Source organism: Asterias amurensis, chromosome 13, assembly GCF_032118995.1.
Source record: "Asterias amurensis chromosome 13, ASM3211899v1".
Taxonomy (NCBI): Eukaryota; Metazoa; Echinodermata; class Asteroidea; order Forcipulatida; family Asteriidae; genus Asterias; species Asterias amurensis.
The window spans coordinates 3049094-3068310 of NC_092660.1; the positions used below are offsets into that span (position 1 = coordinate 3049094).

At 38.6% G+C, this 19217-nt stretch overlaps 3 protein-coding genes across 4 annotated transcripts in view; 1 reads left to right on the forward strand and 2 right to left on the reverse strand.

Moving 5' to 3' along the window:
• LOC139945768 (protein O-linked-mannose beta-1,2-N-acetylglucosaminyltransferase 1-like) overlaps positions 1-3834 on the reverse strand; it is a 42304-nt gene extending 38470 nt beyond the window's left edge. Inside the window, exon 1 of the mRNA XM_071943179.1 lies at positions 3739-3834. The gene's annotated coding sequence lies outside the window, so the exon portion shown is untranslated. The remainder of the gene's footprint in view (positions 1-3738) is intronic.
• Positions 1-19217, forward strand: part of LOC139945769 (ribonucleoside-diphosphate reductase subunit M2 B-like) — a 67267-nt gene that overhangs the window by 33856 nt on the left and 14194 nt on the right. Inside the window, exon 1 of one of the 2 annotated variants that reach the window (XM_071943181.1) lies at positions 14912-15023. The exons of the other annotated variant lie outside the window; for it this stretch is intronic. The gene's annotated coding sequence lies outside the window, so the exon portion shown is untranslated. Of the gene's footprint in view, positions 1-14911; positions 15024-19217 lie in introns of those variants that run through there. 2 annotated transcript variants of the gene reach the window in all.
• Positions 6750-19053, reverse strand: LOC139945766 (uncharacterized). Its single transcript, XM_071943177.1, has 16 exons — positions 18991-19053; positions 17838-18372; positions 16995-17166; positions 16781-16878; positions 16121-16209; positions 15539-15625; positions 14876-15043; positions 13885-14001; positions 13251-13382; positions 12096-12299; positions 11423-11623; positions 10865-11018; positions 9962-10119; positions 9277-9375; positions 8052-8292; positions 6750-7475 (listed from the first exon to the last, which is right to left on the reverse strand). Exons 2-16 carry the CDS (start codon positions 18310-18312, stop codon positions 7198-7200), a joined length of 2673 nt encoding a protein of 890 aa, XP_071799278.1. The 5' UTR covers positions 18313-18372; positions 18991-19053; the 3' UTR covers positions 6750-7197.

Sequence of the window (19217 nt, forward strand, 5' to 3'; positions counted from 1 at the left end):
GGAAATTTAATTTACCCAGTACAGTAGGTGTTTGAGCACTACATGAATATATTTAACTTTTTTTTTTTTATATTTCAATTTTGTTTCAATGACAGCAAAACATCAATCTTCTTGGAGCAAAAGCTAGGAGCCAGTGAGAGACTGTATAATACATCACACTATAACCTTTGCCTTGAGAAATTTTGCACACTGAAAAATTGAGGCCCTTTAACGATAACACCATGGATACATTCTGTTTAATAAATGAAATTCATATGTTTTTAAAAGCATGCAACTTACAGGGTTGGATGCCTTTTGCCCATTGGCAAAGTCTAGCCAGGGAGTCGGAATGGTCTAGCGTAACTCAATTGTACAAACCATATGTTAATGTACGTCATACATATATCCAAGTCAATGTCAACGTAAACAAGTCTGGGGAGTTTTGAGGAAGAGAGGGGGGGGGGGGGTAGTTCCCCTGTCGTTGAGCTACTGAGTTGACTGGCTAAGGTCTTGTTAACCCAATAAAAACTTTGCATCATGCTTGTGATTTTATTCTCCCACATACTGTGAGCGTCTAATCTACCATAACTGACTCCATTTGATAAACACATTGCCAAAATAAGAGCTTGGTTGATAAAGCAAGTGTAGGCTTTTTATACCAGGCTTTGATCTCCAAAAACTATTGCATTGCAAGCAAAACATTTTCAAGGGGAATTTCCCACCATGCGTTTTGACTATCTTTATACCATGCAGCGGGCCTGATAATCCAGAGGCAACAAAGGCAATTGCCTCCATGCCCCCTGGTCATTGTCTTGGTGCCCTTGAAATGCTCCTAAGGTGCCCTTTACCAAGAAGAAAATGCCTTGATGCCCTTGCCCTTTCAAAACGAAGCATACAGGCCCGATGAAGGTCTCCGTTGTGTGCATATCGTCTTTGGCTAGAGTTTCTAGAGTCTGATTTTAACTACAAATTTATCAGCCAATGAATTGCTGTAATTGCTCAGTAAGATGTCACAGTGCAAATCACTATGGTGATTAGGGCAGGCTGGCACACACCTACATGTAGATAGTTTGACCTTTTCGCTACAATCAATTGTACTTTTGACAGTAATGTGAGTTACAACCTTTCAGAGGGCACCACAGCAAAAGTGTGCCATGGTTTATTTCAAGGCCTGGTCAAGTTTTGAGTTTTGACCCTTTTCTTCATCATAACCAAAAGTTTTCTTGGAACATTAAGCTGTATACAAATCCTGCCCACAAGCTCTGGTGGCTCTTTCTTTGTAATGCATGATCTTTCAGTTTCATGTCTTTGCTTGGGACCATTATGGAGGAATGGGACGATCAACCATTGGGGACTTTGGTGGTAACCCTATACCCATGCCATGTATCTCCTTAGCTCCATGATAGGACTAAGTGCCAAGACACAGATGGTAATCATCACCAGAAACAAGAGTCTCTTTTCATACCAAAGTTTTGTATATTTCTTTCTCTCACTACAAAACTGAAACTGTTTGAATTCTAAGTTTTCGTCACTTGACCCGGTAATTCTAGAAGGAATTACATCATTAGACACTACGGATACTGTATCCCTGAATTGTGCTGACTTGTGCAGGACCAAGACCACCATAATTGGTGGGTGATCGAATACTTCCCCCCTGACTGTGGTTTCTAAACAACTGTAACAACACATGGTACTTGGTGGATACTGAGTTGTTTCTCACTTTGTGAATATTTCATGGAAATAGTGGCCCGCATGAAATATGGCCAGATTGAAAATCCGTACATATAGCACCTGACCAACTAACTAAGAATCCTGTTCTTTATCAGGCTTAAAGGCATGGACACGTTTGGCAATTGTCAAAGACCAGTTCTCACTTGGTGTATCCTAACATACTTCATGTACATTATCCCTAAAACAAAAAACCTGTGGAAATTTTGACTCAAGTCTCAATTGGTCATCGAATGTGCAAGAGAATAATGAAAGAAATAACAACCTTGTTGCACAACTTTGTTTGCCAACAGATTCATAGGAAAAGGCGTCGGGCCTGAAGTATTTTATTATTTGAGCGAGAAATTACCTCTTTCTCAAAACCAATGCTACTTCAGAGCATTGAGGTAGAACAGAGGGAGCCATTTTCTCACAATGTTTTACACTATCAACAGCTCTCCATTGCTTATTAACAACAATGTTAGTTTTTATGCTAACAATTATTTTGAGTAATTACCAATAGTATCCAGTGCCTTTAATAATAATGAACGGCACTTATATAGTGCTTCACACAACAGTCCCGAGGCGCTTTACAAAAATTAATGAGTAAACAGGTAAGTTTTCAGCAGACGTTTGAAAATGTTCTCGTTTGGAGTTCATAACAATTTAAGAATAATAAAAATAAGAATAGTATAGCCTTACATGTTTGTTGCTTAGAGGCAATGCATTCTTTTGGTTTCTGGAACCGATCGATTGTTTCAATCCTACAAATGTAACAATAAATTTCATTTCAAAAGGCGGCTGCATTTTTGAGATACTGTAATCTCCGAAACGCTGTCAGCAAATAATGCCCATGCAGGAAGAATAATCCCTATATACCCACTGCATATATGATGTCACACTCTCAAAAAGGAGCCAGATCATTGGATAATAGCTGTTCTCTGTGCGAAAAAATTTGCGTGCGACCTCTGCATACCTGGAAAGCGTTTCGCGTTATGCAAGGGGGAGCTACTGATTTCTTACAGGATACAGAACACGCCTCCGAACTATGAGCGTAATTTTGGGTATCAACTCTGGAAAATATATATGTAACAATGGAAAAACTACACAGTCCTCTAACAAACATAGCCTTAGATTATTTGTTTTCCAAAATGCTTGTTTACTTTTGTTGGTGATTTATCAGTCTACTTCTAATCTGGTCCTGATCCTCTGTCAAGATTAGAACAAACCGGGTCTAGCCATAGGATCATCGCAACTGACAGTTAAATGAACAAGCTGAAGGTCTCTATCTTCACCTGGAACAAAACTCGTTTATAAAAAAAATACTGCACACTTTGATACACTTCTTTAGTTAGGGATTAGTTGCGATAACCGTAACCCTCCCCTCCCGCCGTTTGGGGTGGGGGGAGGGGTTACGATTATCGCAACTAAGTTACTGTAAAGTGTAAGTAGGTGTGTGGTGATACAGCACTGTCTAAAAATAATATTAAGGGCCTAGTGATATTGGCTCTTCAAATCTAAATCCATTGCTTGTGATGTGAAAAAAATAATTTGTCATTATTAATTATTATAAATCAAATGATCATATGATTTATTTCAATTAAAATCAATCAATTTTGATTTCGAAACACATTGATTGCACCGATGTATATGACTAATGACATCAACAACAGTTTATTCTCATCTCATCTTCGACGTCGTCGGCATGATGATCAACAAAATTGAAAATTAACAGTCGGTCGGTCTTTGGATATTTTCTTTAGTAAAAAGCAACATTTCCAGACCACAAGCCCTCTTGATCACCGTGATTTGATGTAGCTTAACAAAAGGTCGAGTTGGTAAGATGTCCGAAAGTGTATTCAGTCAACCCGGGCCGGGGAGGTAGTCTACCGACCACACGGACCTGCCGAGGCCGAACACTGTGAACGGCGAAGCCCATATTACGCATTGAACTGGGTCACCGAACTTGTACTGAATTGGCGTTTGTTTAAATGCCAATCCCGAATATAATACATCCGATCTCTACACTGAAAATAATAATGAATCTCTTACCTGTATATCATCCACTCCACGCATCCAGGCAGTGACTAAAAAGGTTGAAAATCCGCCTCAAAATGTAGTGATAAATTTGATCGACTCTGTTTATACATTACATCAATCCTACTGATTATTATACCGTACGCATCATATAACGTGCGAGAACCTGGTACCGATTTCATCTAAATGTGTAAAATGTATGCCGTGGCGACTGGGTACCATCCACATGCAAAGTGGGTTGCAGTGTGGCGCGGTACAGCGCCAGCACAGAGCCGGAAGTTTGTTTACAAATCAATTAAGCTATAACATAAACACCGTGGGCAGGAGTTGAAAAACGGACAATAACTGCAGTGTTGCGCTTCGACTTTCAACAATGTAGTAAGTGAACAAAACTCTATTGTTAGTAGTTCACGGGTCAAGAATTTTGACACAAACTTTGTTGACTTCGGCGGGCGCGTGTAGCCTCGCAAATTAATTTCGTAAATTAATTATTTAATTTCAGTTCTGAGCTGCGAAAAAAACACCTGTTGCATTTATTGTAAAAATTGTTGTTACATCAATCACAGAAAAACGTATTTGGTATGGTACAAGTTCAATGCCAATTAAGGCCAAGTAAACAAAAATACCAGTTGATCGCCCTGGTTTTCCCCAAAAGAGGAGGATCGAAGGATGAGGGCCATTTATTTTTTAATTCTTTCAAAGTGACCGCCAAGCGCATGTTACTGGCCACCAATTCTTTAGTTTAAGTCGCCACTTATTATACTTTATGTAGTTACAAGTTGTTAAAAGATTAGTTAGTTTAATAAGAAATACACAGAAAATGTGTCTTTTTGAAAACAAATGTTGCTGCCTCAAAAAAGGACGAGGGAGGGAACGATCAACTGGAAATTAATTTTTGCTTGAAGATAAATTCATCACCATAAGCGCTTGTTCAGTGTGTGGGACTCAGAAACACTTAGGCCTTTTAAGATTAAAATGTTTTCCAAATGCTGCTTGCAGCGTGGTATATAAAGCAAAGGAAAACAAAAAATGTTTAATTCAGAACGCACTCATTGGTTATATTTATTGACATCTATCAATTCAAAGAAAAATTAACACACAAGGAATTAGTACTCGGAACTCGTTCAACTTATAAAAGAACAATTCACTGATTTGGCGTGCAATCTCTTTTTAAACACACTGGAATAACACACAAATACGTAGATTATTATTTAAATTGTGGACAACACTGATTTTTAAAAGAGATGTAAAATATTATTTCAGGAAAAAATTGCACTTTGTATAATAAAGTTAAAGAATTAAACTAAACATTACTTTGAAGAGAATATGTTTTACACAGCACACAGTAAAATTTAAGGGGAGCACAAGGGGTGCACAATTTCTTTTCTTTATGGGGGCACTTCTGGCAAAGTTTCCGTTTGCATTTTCCTTAAACAGGCCCATTTCCAGTGCCATTTTTTATGTAATCTACTGTATACTTAATTTAAAAAAATACAGGTTCTGCATATAAATGGAAACATAGTTTTAAAAACATCAAAATCATTACATTAAAGTTTATAAAATGAAATAGGTTACTCTGTATTCCAACCCCAAGTTAAAATAGATGGGGGTCAGGTGGGACGCCCTTAGTGATGCCACTGGTTTGACATTAAACTTCTGGAGTGGTTATATAATATGGAATAATATGAATACTGTAAAATTTGTTATACTTGGAAGTCCAAACTGGGGGCAAAGCAAAGATCTAAAAACTAGGCAAGACCACATTTACATAAAATGTTAAAGACCAAAACCTACTAATGTCAAAGATCGGGGCCTTATAGATAATAAAACACTAGGTCCTTGCACTAGGTCATTATATAAGCATATCTTTGAAACTACCCAAATTCACTATAAATTGACTTATCGCTCATTCAAATAAATCCACTTTTTATAATATTATAAACTTTTCATTGATTCTTCTTGCAATTAATGGAATTCAACACATTGTTAACCTGATAGTGTAACTGTTAACTTTTTACCTTAACTTTGACTTTTTCTAGTCCAATTGCTTTGTTTATTGCACATTAACTCAAACTAAATTGAAGTAAATGAATCATGAAATGAATAGTTTTACTGAGATTAACTATAAAAGTATACCTGATAAAGGATAAATATATCAGTTTGGGGGTTTTAAATATTTCGTTTTAGTGAAATTAATACTTTTAATACATTAAGTAGTACTGATAGGAACTCAGGGTTCATATATTTAGGAAATTCTTTTGAATAAAACTAGTACCCCACTTAAAGGAACACGTTGCCTTGGATCGGACGAGTTGGTCAAAACAAAAGCGTTTGTAACCGTTTTTTATAAAATGCATATGGTTGGAAAGATGTTTTAAAAGTAGAATACAATGATCCACACAAGTTTGCCTCGAAATTGCGTGGTTTTCCTTATACTTTGCGAACTAACATGGTCGGCCATTTATGGGAGTCGAAATTTTGACCCCCATAAATGGCCGACGTGTTAGTCGACGAGGTAAAAGGAAAACCACGCAATTTCGAGGCATGTTTGTGTGGATCATTGTATTCTACTTTTACAACATCTTTCTACCCATATGCATTTTATAAAAACGGTTACAAACGCTTTTCAGAGACCAACTCGACCGATCCAAGGCAACGTGTTCCTTTAAATATAAATTTGTGATCCACATGCTTCAGAGTTAAAGGGAAGATGTACATTTGGTAATCACTTTTACAATTAACAGAAATAAAAATCTTTCAATGAGAAGCCTACAGCAGCATTTGATAGTATAAAGCATAAAACCAATCTGACTCTACCTAGAAAAGGTCTGTATTCGTTTGGTAATGCCTCAGAAAATTAATGGCATTAACAACTTACTTGGAACAAAGTACATCAGCTTTGGATAATGTAATGCATTTTGAGACACATTTCACTTTGAAATACTGTGGTTATATGGACAAAAAGATATGACTCTTAACCCCTCCCCACCCCCCCCCCCCCCCCCGGCCAAAATTTTTTTTTTTTTAAACAAACAAAATATGAGAAGCGTTACTAAAATTAACATTTCTCAGATTGTGTATTCCAATTGCAGATTAGTCTTCCTACGTGGACAAAACTTCACTAGACTTCGGCAATATCTCAAAAACGCTAACACCTTTTAAAATGAAATTTCGCTGGTTTGTTTAATGGATATGGTTCCAATTATCATCCGTAAACAACTCCCTTTAAAGGGTTTTGATAACTTTTGTATATCAATTTTTTTCGGCATGACATGATTCCCCACTCACTGTGAATGAAGATGTATGTATTATAATTTACCTGAAGAAGTTTCAGCTTCTTAGTAAAAAAAAAAGTGAAAATCACAGAGCAATGTTCGTATTCACAAAGTGAGAAACAAAAGAGTATCACCCAAGGACCATGTGTTGTTACAGTTGCTTTATTTACCCTTTAAACCCTTTAAAACTGCTTTATATTCACACATATGGATCGACCAATTCCTCCTTCACGTCCTTGCGTCCACACTCCCCCAGAGCCTCTCCAAGGTTCTTGGCCTTCTGTCTCACATCTCCCCCTTCCTGATGTGACCATGCCACCAGCATGCCGAAGATCTGGCCGTCCGTTCCGTAGTTATCTTCCTTAAAGCGATAGAGATCAGCAGTCTTGAAGCCGAGTAACACAGCTACTTGTTCCCATTCTGGACCAAGCTTCTTGGCGACTTGCCTTAGATGTTTCTCACTCATCACATGATCATCTGCCACAGACAACAACATTAAAACAAACATGAAATGTCTGCTTTCAGTCTTTACAAGGGTGCGCTCGATTAGCTTCCCTGGGTCGACCCCGAGGTGCTCACTTACGGGTGAGCCCCTGACAGTGACAAGAGCTAATCGAACGATCACTCACCCTCTCGTGGTGACTTCATGCACCTGGGGCCAGCCCCAAGTGACCCACTGTACTGTACTGTAATGTATTGTTCTTTAACGTATAATACACTTTGTATTGAACATTGATCGGTACAGTTTAAAAAGAGATCAGCTTACAGGAACTGGTTATTCTCAAAGACCAGTATTTTCATTTAGTGTATCACAACAGAAAAATATGCATAAAATATCATATCTTTAAAAATTTGGACTCAATTAGGTCAGCAAAGTTTCAAGAGAATAATAAAAGAAAAAAACACCATTTAGATACCCCCAAAATTGGCTTCAGGCCTTAAGTCTTTTATACAATCAACAGCTCTCCATTGCTCGTTAAAAAGTAACTTTTATGCCAACAATTATTTTGAGTAATATCCAATTGTGTCCAGTGCCTTTATGAGTACACTTACCACAAATGGGAAACGGCTGAGAATCCGAGCCATCAAACATCTCCTTGAACCCAGATGGATCAATCCTCACATCTGGTTGCCTCGGACACCGTATCCGCTGTTTTCCCAGACAATCGTCGATGGACAGGAAGTGAAGAGCGCCCTCTACATTGCAAGGGCACTTTACGCAGAAACGAAAATGGAAGCCGTGGAGCCAGGGGCACTTCTCGGGATTCAACATATCGCTGAGGAAGTCTTTAACCTTTGGGAGGATGAAACCAAATGAGAACTTCCAATAATTATTTTAATAAAGCTCTGGTGCTTCTGTTCAGCAGAGGGTTGGTTTCGCATCCCGGTCATGACACTTGTGTCCCTGAGCAAGACACTTCACTATAATTGCTTCTCTCCACCCAGATGATTGTAATTGATTTAGCCAAGTAGTACATTAATTGTTGCACAGGCTGTATACTCCAAGGGAGCTGAGATGGTTTAAGAAATTGATTAAGGCCCAGTGACCAGGGGTAATAATGTTGGAAGTGCTTTGAGACGCCCTTCAGGTGTGATATAGTGCTATATAAAAACCAGTTATTATTGTTACTATTATTATTTCCAATTGCATCATGAGTTAGTTTTTACAGTCAGACTAGAGCTCTTCTTTGCTCAGCATCAGACAACACCCGTCTTGCTTAAAATAAACCAATCGGCAAATCTATCCAATCTGCTGCCTACAAATCCTATTCTTTAGCCGCTCCAGGACTGTGCCTATTTTCAAGAAAGCACTTTAAGAATATCTTTATAGTTGGTTGCTGTAAGTTTCTATTCTGTTCATTTGCTGTATCATTTGCAAAGATGTTGTCTGTTTGCTAAAGCACTGCTGTCCAATATGAAAAGCACTATATAAAAACTGGTTATTATTATTTTTTTTTATTATTAGTGTTGTGTCTGCTCATCTCTGTCCGTTTGATCAGGGCTCATTTTCATAGAGCAGCTAATCACAAAAATGTGCTTAGCATGAGATTTCTTCCTTGATAGAAACAGGATTACAAACCAAATTTCCCTTTGTTGCATATTGCTTGTTACTGGTATTCAGTTGTTGTTTGCTTAATCCTGAAAATCACAAGGAAATATGGTTGGTAATAGTGTTTTTATCAAGGAAGAAACTTAATTCTAAGCAAATTGTTGTGCTTAGCAGCTCTATGAAATTGGGCCCAGCAAGGTTATATACAGTTGATAAACTCTGTCCTACCTTGCGTGTGATGACACTTGATGGTGCAGATTCTTTTTCAATTTTATGTGATGATTGTCGCTTGGATGTCTGTACGACAGCTGGTTTTCTAATGCACACCTGATACAAACAAGACAAATTTTGTGTTTATTCATAGGCCCCTCTAGCAGGTTGGACATAACAAAACGCTTGGGGTCAACTTCACAAAGATGGTCCTAACTTAAAGGCACTGGACACTACTGATAATAACTCAAAATAATTGTTGGCATAAAAACTTACTTGCTAACTAGCAATGGAGAGCTGTTGATAGTATAAAAAGTTGTGAGAAACGGCTCCCTCTGAAGTAACATAGGTTTTGAGAAAGAAGTAATTTTCCATTAAAATATTTGAATTAGATTTCGAGACCTCAGAATTAGATTTTGAGGTCCCGAAATTAAGCATTTGAAAGCACACAACTTCATGTGACAAGAAAACAAATTCTTCCATGATTATCTCGCAACTTTGACGACCAATTGAGTTCAAATTTTCACAGGTGTGTTATTTTGTGCATATGTTGAGATACACCAAGTGAGAAGACTGGTCTTTAAAAATTACCAAAGGTGTCCAGAGTCTTTAAGATTAGTCCTAAGACTCTTTAGGAGTTATTACAAACTGAAGGCTAGTCCTAAGTTAGGACGAGGTAACTCATCCTATCAAATAAACTCACTTTGATGTAAGCCATCTTGAGAGATGACATCTTAATTTGGACTTCATGATCAACATCGAAGAAGAAACTTATCCCTTTATGGATTAGTCTTGGTTCTTCATCTCCCTTTTCCTGTGTCCATCGAAGAACTCGCACAACAATACGACGAAAAATACCCTCTATGGAAAACAAAATACAAGTAAAAAATTTTGAACTTCTGTAGTATAGCTTTGTGCATGGATAACAAAATGTTATCTCTATATGAACAAATATATGTCGGTAGAAATCCCAAATAAAAAAAAAATTTAAAAAAAATAACCCAACTTTCATCTTTTTAACGAATGTGCAAGAGGATGCTTCTGATGTTTTAACACGTTTAAGCACAAGAGGTTTGAGCAACTGCCTGGAATAATTTTCTTGGGTTTCAAACTGGATTCACTCTGTGTCACCTATAAAGCTCAGTTGCCTTTGGAACCGTCTATCTCCTCAAATTCGTTTCTAGGAGTCCCTTGAAGTTTTCAAGAAACATCTTAAAACTTTCCTGTTCAATGGTTGACTGCAAAGACAAAACTGTTTTCCCATTAATAGTGCCTCTATTTGTTTGCTTATTGTACAGTTCCACAGGTAAAGCGCTTTGGTACCCTGTGTAAGAGCAGCCTATAAATGCCTGCTAATATTATTATTATTATTGTTTAGTGGTAAGACAACTGTCATTGAATGGCAGGGGCCATGGGTTCAAATCCCACCAGAATATAGAATGCCTGTGGATAATTTTCCCTACAGAACCCGGGAGGCACCGAGTATACAGTGCCAAATAATAGTGTTAGGATGCATTTTCAAGTTTTGCTTTTTTTGCAACTTTTGGTTTTGTAGTCTCAGCCGTCATTGGTCGATCGGCTAAAAAGCTAGTGGGTCAGTACATACCGGGCAAGACATGCATGAAGTCAACATAGAAGACATGAGACGAAGAAGGATCAATGGTGTCCATCTTGTTAGATCTAGTATGGCTGAGGTGTAAATGCGTGAAATATGAACGCTCACTGGTTCCCTGCCTGGCCGGTTTCTCATTTTCTCTTCCCTGAAATAGTAACGGAATGAACAGTCAATCTTCAAAAATACAAGTCCCCACTTCACATGCAACACATTCAAAACAAGAATTTTAGCGTGAAGTTTTGGTGATTGGTGATTCACAATGGTCCACACATTTCTGTTTTTGTAGAAATTTGGTTTCGAGTTTCAACTTCTGACCCCTTGTATGAATTGAAGGATAGTAAACAAAAAAGTTGTCTGTCTCAAGTCTGCAGGATATGACTTTTCAAAGTGTAAACAGTAACTTTACATCACATATCACCCTGATGTCTCAGTTACTGTATATCACATATCACCACGATGTCTCAGTTACTGTATATCACATATCACCACGATGTCTCAGTTATTGCATACCACGTATCACCACAATATATCAGTGTATGCATTACTAACCTGATTAGGTTGTGGATGTTGTGGACACATCATGTCTAAGTGACACAACAGGTCTACGACAGCTTGTTTTGCATCCCGGGTGGAGTCAGTGGTCCCTTCTTGCCCCTCACTGAGTTTATCTCTCAAGACGTGGTTAATCAGACATTCCTCCATTATACCTTCTTCTGTCAATCTCTTCCAAGATTTCAAAAGAGCTGGCGACTAAAAAAGACAAGATACATCATCTGTGGTCTAGTGGTAAAGACATCATCTCTGAAATGCATGGGGGCGGAACTAGAGTTTTAAATTCTTACTCTGAAAGCAATATGCTATTCACAAAATGGTGTGTGGCAGAAACCGGAACAGTAATCTGTTCGCAATTATTTAATGCTGCCACAACACACAATTTGCACTGACCGCGTGGTTAAGACATCAGAGCCTAATTTCATAGAGCTGCTTAACGGCCACTTTTGTACTTACTGACTGAGTTTTCATGTCATAGCGCTGCTAACCGTAAGCAAACGAAAAAACATGCTAACCTTCCAATGCTTACTGTATGAAAATGAATGACATAAACAATGCAAATCAATGGTGAAGGCGCAAGCTGGCTGGCTCATGTTCTTGCTAATCTGTGAAATACAACAGTGTATGGGTTTAAATACAAATAACAATCTTAGTTTATTAAAATTCTCACCTGTTCCGTTGGCTTTGAAATATCTACAAATCTCATGAGTACTTCAATCAACCAATTGAGATCCATAAAAATGACATCACTCAAAGCCGTCTCTACATTGTTAGGTTGGAAGTAAATGTGACCCCGGTCTCGATTGAGCTGTAGCATTAGCTTGAATTCTGCTTCTGTCATGTCCGTGAACGAATTCCCTGAGGCTGCTCTCAACTGCAACAACAAACAAGAATGTGTGCTAAGCTATCGCTTGCAAACAAAATTGTTTTGTTTTATCCATACTGAACTTGATATTTGAAGGTACTGGACACCTTTGCTTTCACATGCCTAATAAAAGGCTTCATGCCTGACGTCTTTTAATATTTGAGTTAGAAATTACCTCTTTCTCAAAAAACTACGGTACTTCAGAGGGACCTGTTTCTCACAATGTTTTATACTATCAACAGCTCTCTATTGCTCGAACAAATTGTTTTCATGGTAATCATTATTTGAGAAATTATCAATTGAGCTCAGTGCCTTCAAAACTCTCCAACAATATGCTTCTGGGGATCCCAAGCCCAATCCATACATAAACTTGCCAAGTCCTTCTAGAGTAATCGCCTGGACAATAATTGCACACACACACACACAGAAGGACACGGCAATCACTATTATGCCCCTTCGACTTGCTTCAGGGCATAAACAAAATAGTTTCTGAACAACTTTTGAATTATTAAACTCCTGGGAAATAAATAATGGCAGCTTGAAGAGTGGTGAAATAAACTTATTCGTTGGAACGTTATTCTAGCACATAGGGTGTCATGGCCGAGTGGTTTAGTAGATCATCAATTTCAAGTTCTTGGGGTTAAGCCATCATCGTTGAGTGTGGGTTCAAATCTCGGTCATAAAACCTGTGTATTGGAGAAAGATACTTTACTATGATTACTTCTCTTCACCCAGGGGTATAAATTGGTACCTGCAAGGGTAGAGGTTGATATTTTGTATGAAAAAGCCTTTGGAGCATCATGGCAGCCCAGGGCTGTAAACTCCCCAGGGAGTTGAGAAAGATTAAAGGTATGTTATTGGCCCAAATGACCAGGGCACTATTGTAAAGAGCATTGATACAGTCACTATAAAATGGGCTTATATACCAACTAGTTATTATTATCTATTATTATTATTTACCACTGCCGGGGACAGGATTGGCTGACTGGTATGTCGTACTTCATCAAACTGTAACCATTTCAGAGGAATTTCCTGTCCAATAAGCTGCTCCGACTGCAGTAAATCCCAGACATGCTGCCTCAGTGCTGTAATCTGTAAAAGATAATAATAATAAGGCCAAATAAAAAAAAATACCAAATGATTGTCCGGATTTAAAAAAAAAAAGGAGGACGACGAGTTCCTTACTCTTTACTATTTACTATTTTTTTTTCAAGATGGCCGCTTAGTATTTCAAATCAAACAGGCCACCAATCCTTCAGTTTGAACCCATCGCAAACTTATTTGATATCTATTTGTTGCATGAGGACCTGTGTTAACACTATTCAACAGGGTCGGATTACACTAAAAAGATTCGCTGGTGTAGGGTTCACTAATATTGTTTATGAAACAGATGGGTACCTGCGAGGGTAGAGGTTGATATTGTGTATGAAAAAGCATTTGGAGCGCTATGGTTGCCCAGGTTGTATACTCCCCAGAGAGCTGAGAAAAATTACAGGAATGTTAATGGCCCAATGACCAGGGCATTTATGTAAAGCGCAGTGAGAAATTATTGTAAAATGCGCTTTATAATAACTAGTTATGATTGTTATAATACCTCTGTGTTATTAAAATCTTCCACACTGCTCTCAACGGCAAAGTATCGAGTTACAACATGGTGGCGATATGGAGCCTCATTAACAGCTGTCTTGATTCTTGCAAACTTCTTTTCAACCTGTTAAAGAACAGAGAGCTTTGTATTAGAGTTTCTGGGGGGAGGGTTTGTGACCTGGCACCAGGCCCAGTTTCATGGCTCTGCTTCCTGCCGACTTCTACGCATACGACGACCATTCTCCGCTTACGTGCTAGAGCCAAATTTCTGTGCCAAGTAAGTTAAGAATGCCTAGTAACGTGGATTACACATGCACAGAATCAAAACATTCCCTGGTAACCTGTGAAATATGTTTGCATAAGAGTGGAATTCCCTGCTCCTGTAAGAGCAAATTATTTGCTTAGAGTAGACAAAGCCATGAAATTGGGACCTGATCTTCAAACATACACTTGAGCTTTGTTTCAGTCAAAGTAAAGATGCTTAATTTTTGGCTAGCTGCAGAGCAGTGCGAGGCTATAATACAAATTTCCATCAGCCGTCTGTCCGTCCGTCCGGCCGTCCGCGATAAGGGACTCCTGCACATGCTGTTTGTGATTCCAGATTTGATATGTTAGTAGCTGTAACTGTTTAAAGAACTGTGAGGTTCAAGTGTGTACCATGGTTAACTGAAGGTTGACTATTTTGACTCAAATCCAGGCTGGTTGACTATTGATTGACTACTGTGGTCGACTATTTGGAACCAGCCACGAGCCTATGGTTTCTTCAGTTGTCCTGATAGCCTGTTCCATGCTAACATTTGTAAAGCACAGAGGGGAACCAGTGGCACTATAGCGAAAACGCAGAAGGCAATGGAGTGTTGAATACTGTGGTACCGATGAATGACTAACGAGTCGCTCGAGTGAGTATGTCACTGCGCATGTACAATGCTGGTCAGTAGTTGACTAAATGTACGCACTCGAACATGCTCATTGTGTTTTCAAGCTGGTTTATAACTCACAAGTGACTGACGTTCAATCTCATTTTCCCCCAGGCTGTTCCTGTGGCTACCAATTAAGATGATCCGAGGTGATTTCTTTCCTGTTGATGGCGTTGAGGGCAGGCTCTTTGTGACTGTACGCATCCAGAAATCCAACAATTCTAACGTGGTAAGATCATCATACAGACTCTGAAAAACAAATTATTCACAATAGCTGTTTACTGAACTGGGGTGGACACTGGATTTCACAAAGAGTTAAGACTAGTCTTATCTCGAGTTAGGACAAGTTGCTTTGTCCTAACTTATAATCTCCTAGGAATAGTCCTAACCCAAGTCGACCCCTGCACACCTTTGGTTATTGTCAAAGACCAGGACTCTCACTTGGTGTATCCCAGCATATGCATCATAAGATTACAAATCTGTGAAAATTTGAGCTCAACTCGTCATCGAAGTTGCATGAAAATAATTAAGGAAAAAAAAACTTGTTGAAAAACATTCCAGTAATACAAGACTTTTTCTCCAGAAGATGATCAGAGCATACTGATCGAAACGTCTAGTTGAAACAACGGGTCGTTTCAGAACCACCACAACTCATTTAGAGATAGTCATTACATGGTGTTACCGCAAATCTTTACTATGCATTTCCACCAAGCAAAGTTCCAAATCCTACCAAACTAGCCTTACCTTTTCATCTGATTCATTGGGTCGTTTGTCTAAATCATGCATCAGATTGAAAACCAACAGGATGATTTCTGCGTTCAAGGGAACGAGCTGATGGTATTTAAAACAAAAAACAAAATATGATTAAATGTGGAATGCTATGATTAAAATAACCTAATATAGTTTTAAAAGTACTTCAGATTAACTTTCAAACTACTATGGTGACGCTAACCCTTTAGTGTCTTTTGATATAGATCCTTGCATAAAAAATGTTTGGACCTAGTTCAAGAAGTGACGTGACGGAGCAATTAAGAGCACTGAATTCAAACTCTGGTGTTTCTGATCAGCTGAGTGTGGGTTCGAGTTCTAGTCATGACGCTTGTGTTCTTAAGCTCAAAATTTTCTGCAAATGGTTAATTAAATAAAACACCTTCCATGATTGGTTGTTTTGTTTCCGACAATTTGCGTAATACTGTTACAAACTGTGGCTTTCTGTTTCTGTATGGCATTTATGGCTTTCCATAGTTTTCAAACAACGATTGGCAAAAACTCGGCTGTGCCGTTGCAGGAGAAGGTTCTATTGATAAAAATAAAATGGCTTTATACCTGGCTGGCTAAGAAGAATCCATCATGGCCAGATATTTCCTTGATGTTTAGTCTGATGGCATCATTGTCAGAGTTTGTTTCAGATATCTCTGGAAAAAATAAGATGAAGTTGTTGTGAGCCATTAAAAGGTTTTGAAACCTTTTGTAGATTTTTGGCCATGACATGAATCCCTAATCACTGTAAATGATGATGTATGTAATGTAGTTTACATGTGGAAGTTTCAACTTTATTAGTCATCAAGTTTTTGGGTAAAAAAGTGAAAATGACAGAGCAATGTTGTTAGTAGAGTCACGTACAAAAACTAGTAAATGTACTGGTTAGTAAATACGCTGTACATGCCAATGTGTCACAAAAATTATTTTTGTGACACATTATTAATCATTTCTCCCCCAAAACAGCACCTCATCAAATAATATTTTAATGGAAGCTTTCAACCATCACTATCTTTAAACCGTGTAAGTTAATGTAGACCTAAGGACAGTGTGTTTGGTGTTGTACAAAAAGTACCCAACCCCTTTAAGATGCTACTCTCATCTTTCGCAGCAATATTTGCAAGTGTGTTGAGCAGTGTTTAACCCCTACGAATTATTTGTTGCGAATTTCTGACTTCAACATTCACTTCGCATTCGCAGGAATTATGAACCGGGCTTTACAAATACCTTTATAACCAGCACAGATAGGCCAGGAAGTCCATGGATTATCAATCTTAGCTACATATGAAGGAATTCCTTTGGTACTGGTTTCCTTCCGATCATACCTGTTAAAAAAATGTTCAGAAGGATATTAAATTGTTACCGTACTCGCTGCTAAAATATAGGATTCAAACTGCCTCTAGCTACCACCTTAACAAGTACATCTTGCACCAAGACTAACTTTTGCCCTGTGAGTAACTTGATCAGACTCGTCTTTCCAACCCCTTCTTGGCCGACCACCATCAACTCAGTCCGTCGCACCGTCTTACTCCCACTCCTTAACGCTGTTCGATACACCTTCTGGGCATCTGATCCCTGCGCAGCGATTTCGTAAGGTGTGTACCTGCAGGTATCTGAAGACAAATTATTAACGGAATTTAGTCTCTAGTTATTTTATAGGCTTAATATTTTATGTACAGACAGTGATGTTACATTGTACAAGTAATAATAATGATAATAATAATAGTATTAGTGGCTTCTTATATAACGCTCATATCCGTCACTCAGTGACACTCAAGGCGCTTTGAGATGTTATGAACAAGGTGCTGTGGCGCAATAAGCAGCCAATCAGAGTGTCCGGGAGTGCTCGGAGTCAGGGGTCTTGGGTTCAAATCCCAATGAGGAATATTGATTTTTCTCTCATCCTAAGGTTGTAATGATTTTTTTTTAAACATCAGAAATGCATGATTTTAGAACTTCGTTGGTGATTGGTAAAATTGTCAAAGATTTTAAAAATTAAATGACTTCGAAAACAATGATTTCAAACATAATGGGAGACTTTTAGACGGTGCTTTTCCACAGTATTGCGCATGCTCAGAGTCAGACTTCTGACTTTTGCGCGTGCATACTCCACGTTAGTAGGCATTCTACGCTTTTAAGGCTATAAATTCGGCGCTTGCACGTAAGCAGGGAATAGTGATCATAAGCACAGAATTCGGCGGTAAGCAGAGCCATGAAATTGGGCCCTGTTTGTTTACTTGAGTGGAAATTTATAAACAAACAAACAAACAAACAAACAAATTACCATTGTTAAATACATCACCGTAGCAACCACATAAGTCCAGTGTGACCCACACAGGTTTCTTAAAATCCACCGCTCCTTTACAATCAGCGAGCTTCTCAACTTGGCCCAGCTGCTTCACACAAACGACACCATTGTGATCAAACTCATAATCTACAAAGATGTTTTCATCCCCTTGCTTCGCTAAGGGCATCGCCCATGTTTTGTCTTTATACGATAACTCTTCAGTATAGATTTGCGGGAGTGACTTTGGATCCCGTTGGTCTGGATTTTGGTTGGTGAATCCAATCCGCGGCACACCGGTCCATCGAGATGCTGTCTTTTTGAAGAACAACGAGATTGTCTCATCGGTTTGGATCGGGGTTTGACTGAATACAATTCCATTATCGTAAGTGTCTGGACTGCGGCTAGCTTTCGTGCCTGAGGCGCCAACTCTGATATTTGTGCCGTGGCATGAGGAATGAAATTGCCATACCATACTTGATTGGGATTACATTACAAGGAAGGCTCTTGAAATCTTCAGAACTCTCTCTAGTCTCTGCATAAAAGAACATACAAAATGAAAAAGTCAAGTTCGTAACTCTTTAATTAAGTAACATTTTCAAGTGGCGACTGTGATGAGACTGATGAAAAGAGAGCCATCCCATCGACTGTGATGAGACCGATGTTTTAAAAGAGAGCCATTTACAGCTCAACAAGGTGGGCCAAGTATGTTTACAATACTATTAACTACTAGTTACTAGTGTAGTATGACTACAGGTAGCAGGGCTCGAAAACACTGCTGATGCACCACACATTGTCATTGTGTTGTCTGCTGATTACTCCTACCAACTAGGTTGACTCGAAATAGTTCTAGGAGTATATCTGCTGATTACTCCTAGAACTATTTCGGTTTCGTCTGGCTATCGTCGTTACGGGAGACGATAGCCGGACGAAACCGAAATAGTTCTAGGAGTATGATGCCCGATGCCTGGAATTTATTCCTCCATGCATGGAGGAAGAACTTCCTCCATGATTTCAGTGTGATGTTGGGGGCCGATGTTGGGACAAGCCTGGTCTGGTGGTCTTGTGTTTGTTATTAGAATAAAATACCTAATTGTTTACTGTAAATGTGATCACAATCCTTCATATCTCAAGAGTATTGAAGTACACTTACCCACCAGACTTTACACGAAAACACAATGAACATTTATTTGACAGGAGAGAGAAAGAGTGCCACAGCGCCCTCTCTTGTTCTTTGTTGACCAGTCAATATAGAGTGAACGCAAGTCACCGGTTTATTTTTTCAACAGTTTTGATTGGACAGTTTTAGGGGAACTTTTGGCCAATTAAAACTGTTGTTTGCGATTGCATTGCATCATATTTAGCACACAATACCTTGAC

Bases quoted from the DNA above. Each gene is read 5' to 3' on its own strand.
- LOC139945766 (XM_071943177.1), bottom strand. From the start codon at position 18,312: ATGGTATGGCAATTTCATTCCTCATGCCACGGCACAAATATCAGAGTT. The intron at 16,210-16,780 runs GTATTTGTAAAG...TATTTTTTCCAG, and splicing joins TATCTGTGCTGGTTATAAAG to AGATATCTGAAACAAACTCT. The intron at 15,626-16,120 runs GTATAAAGCCAT...AAATACCATCAG, and splicing joins GATTCTTCTTAGCCAGCCAG to CTCGTTCCCTTGAACGCAGA.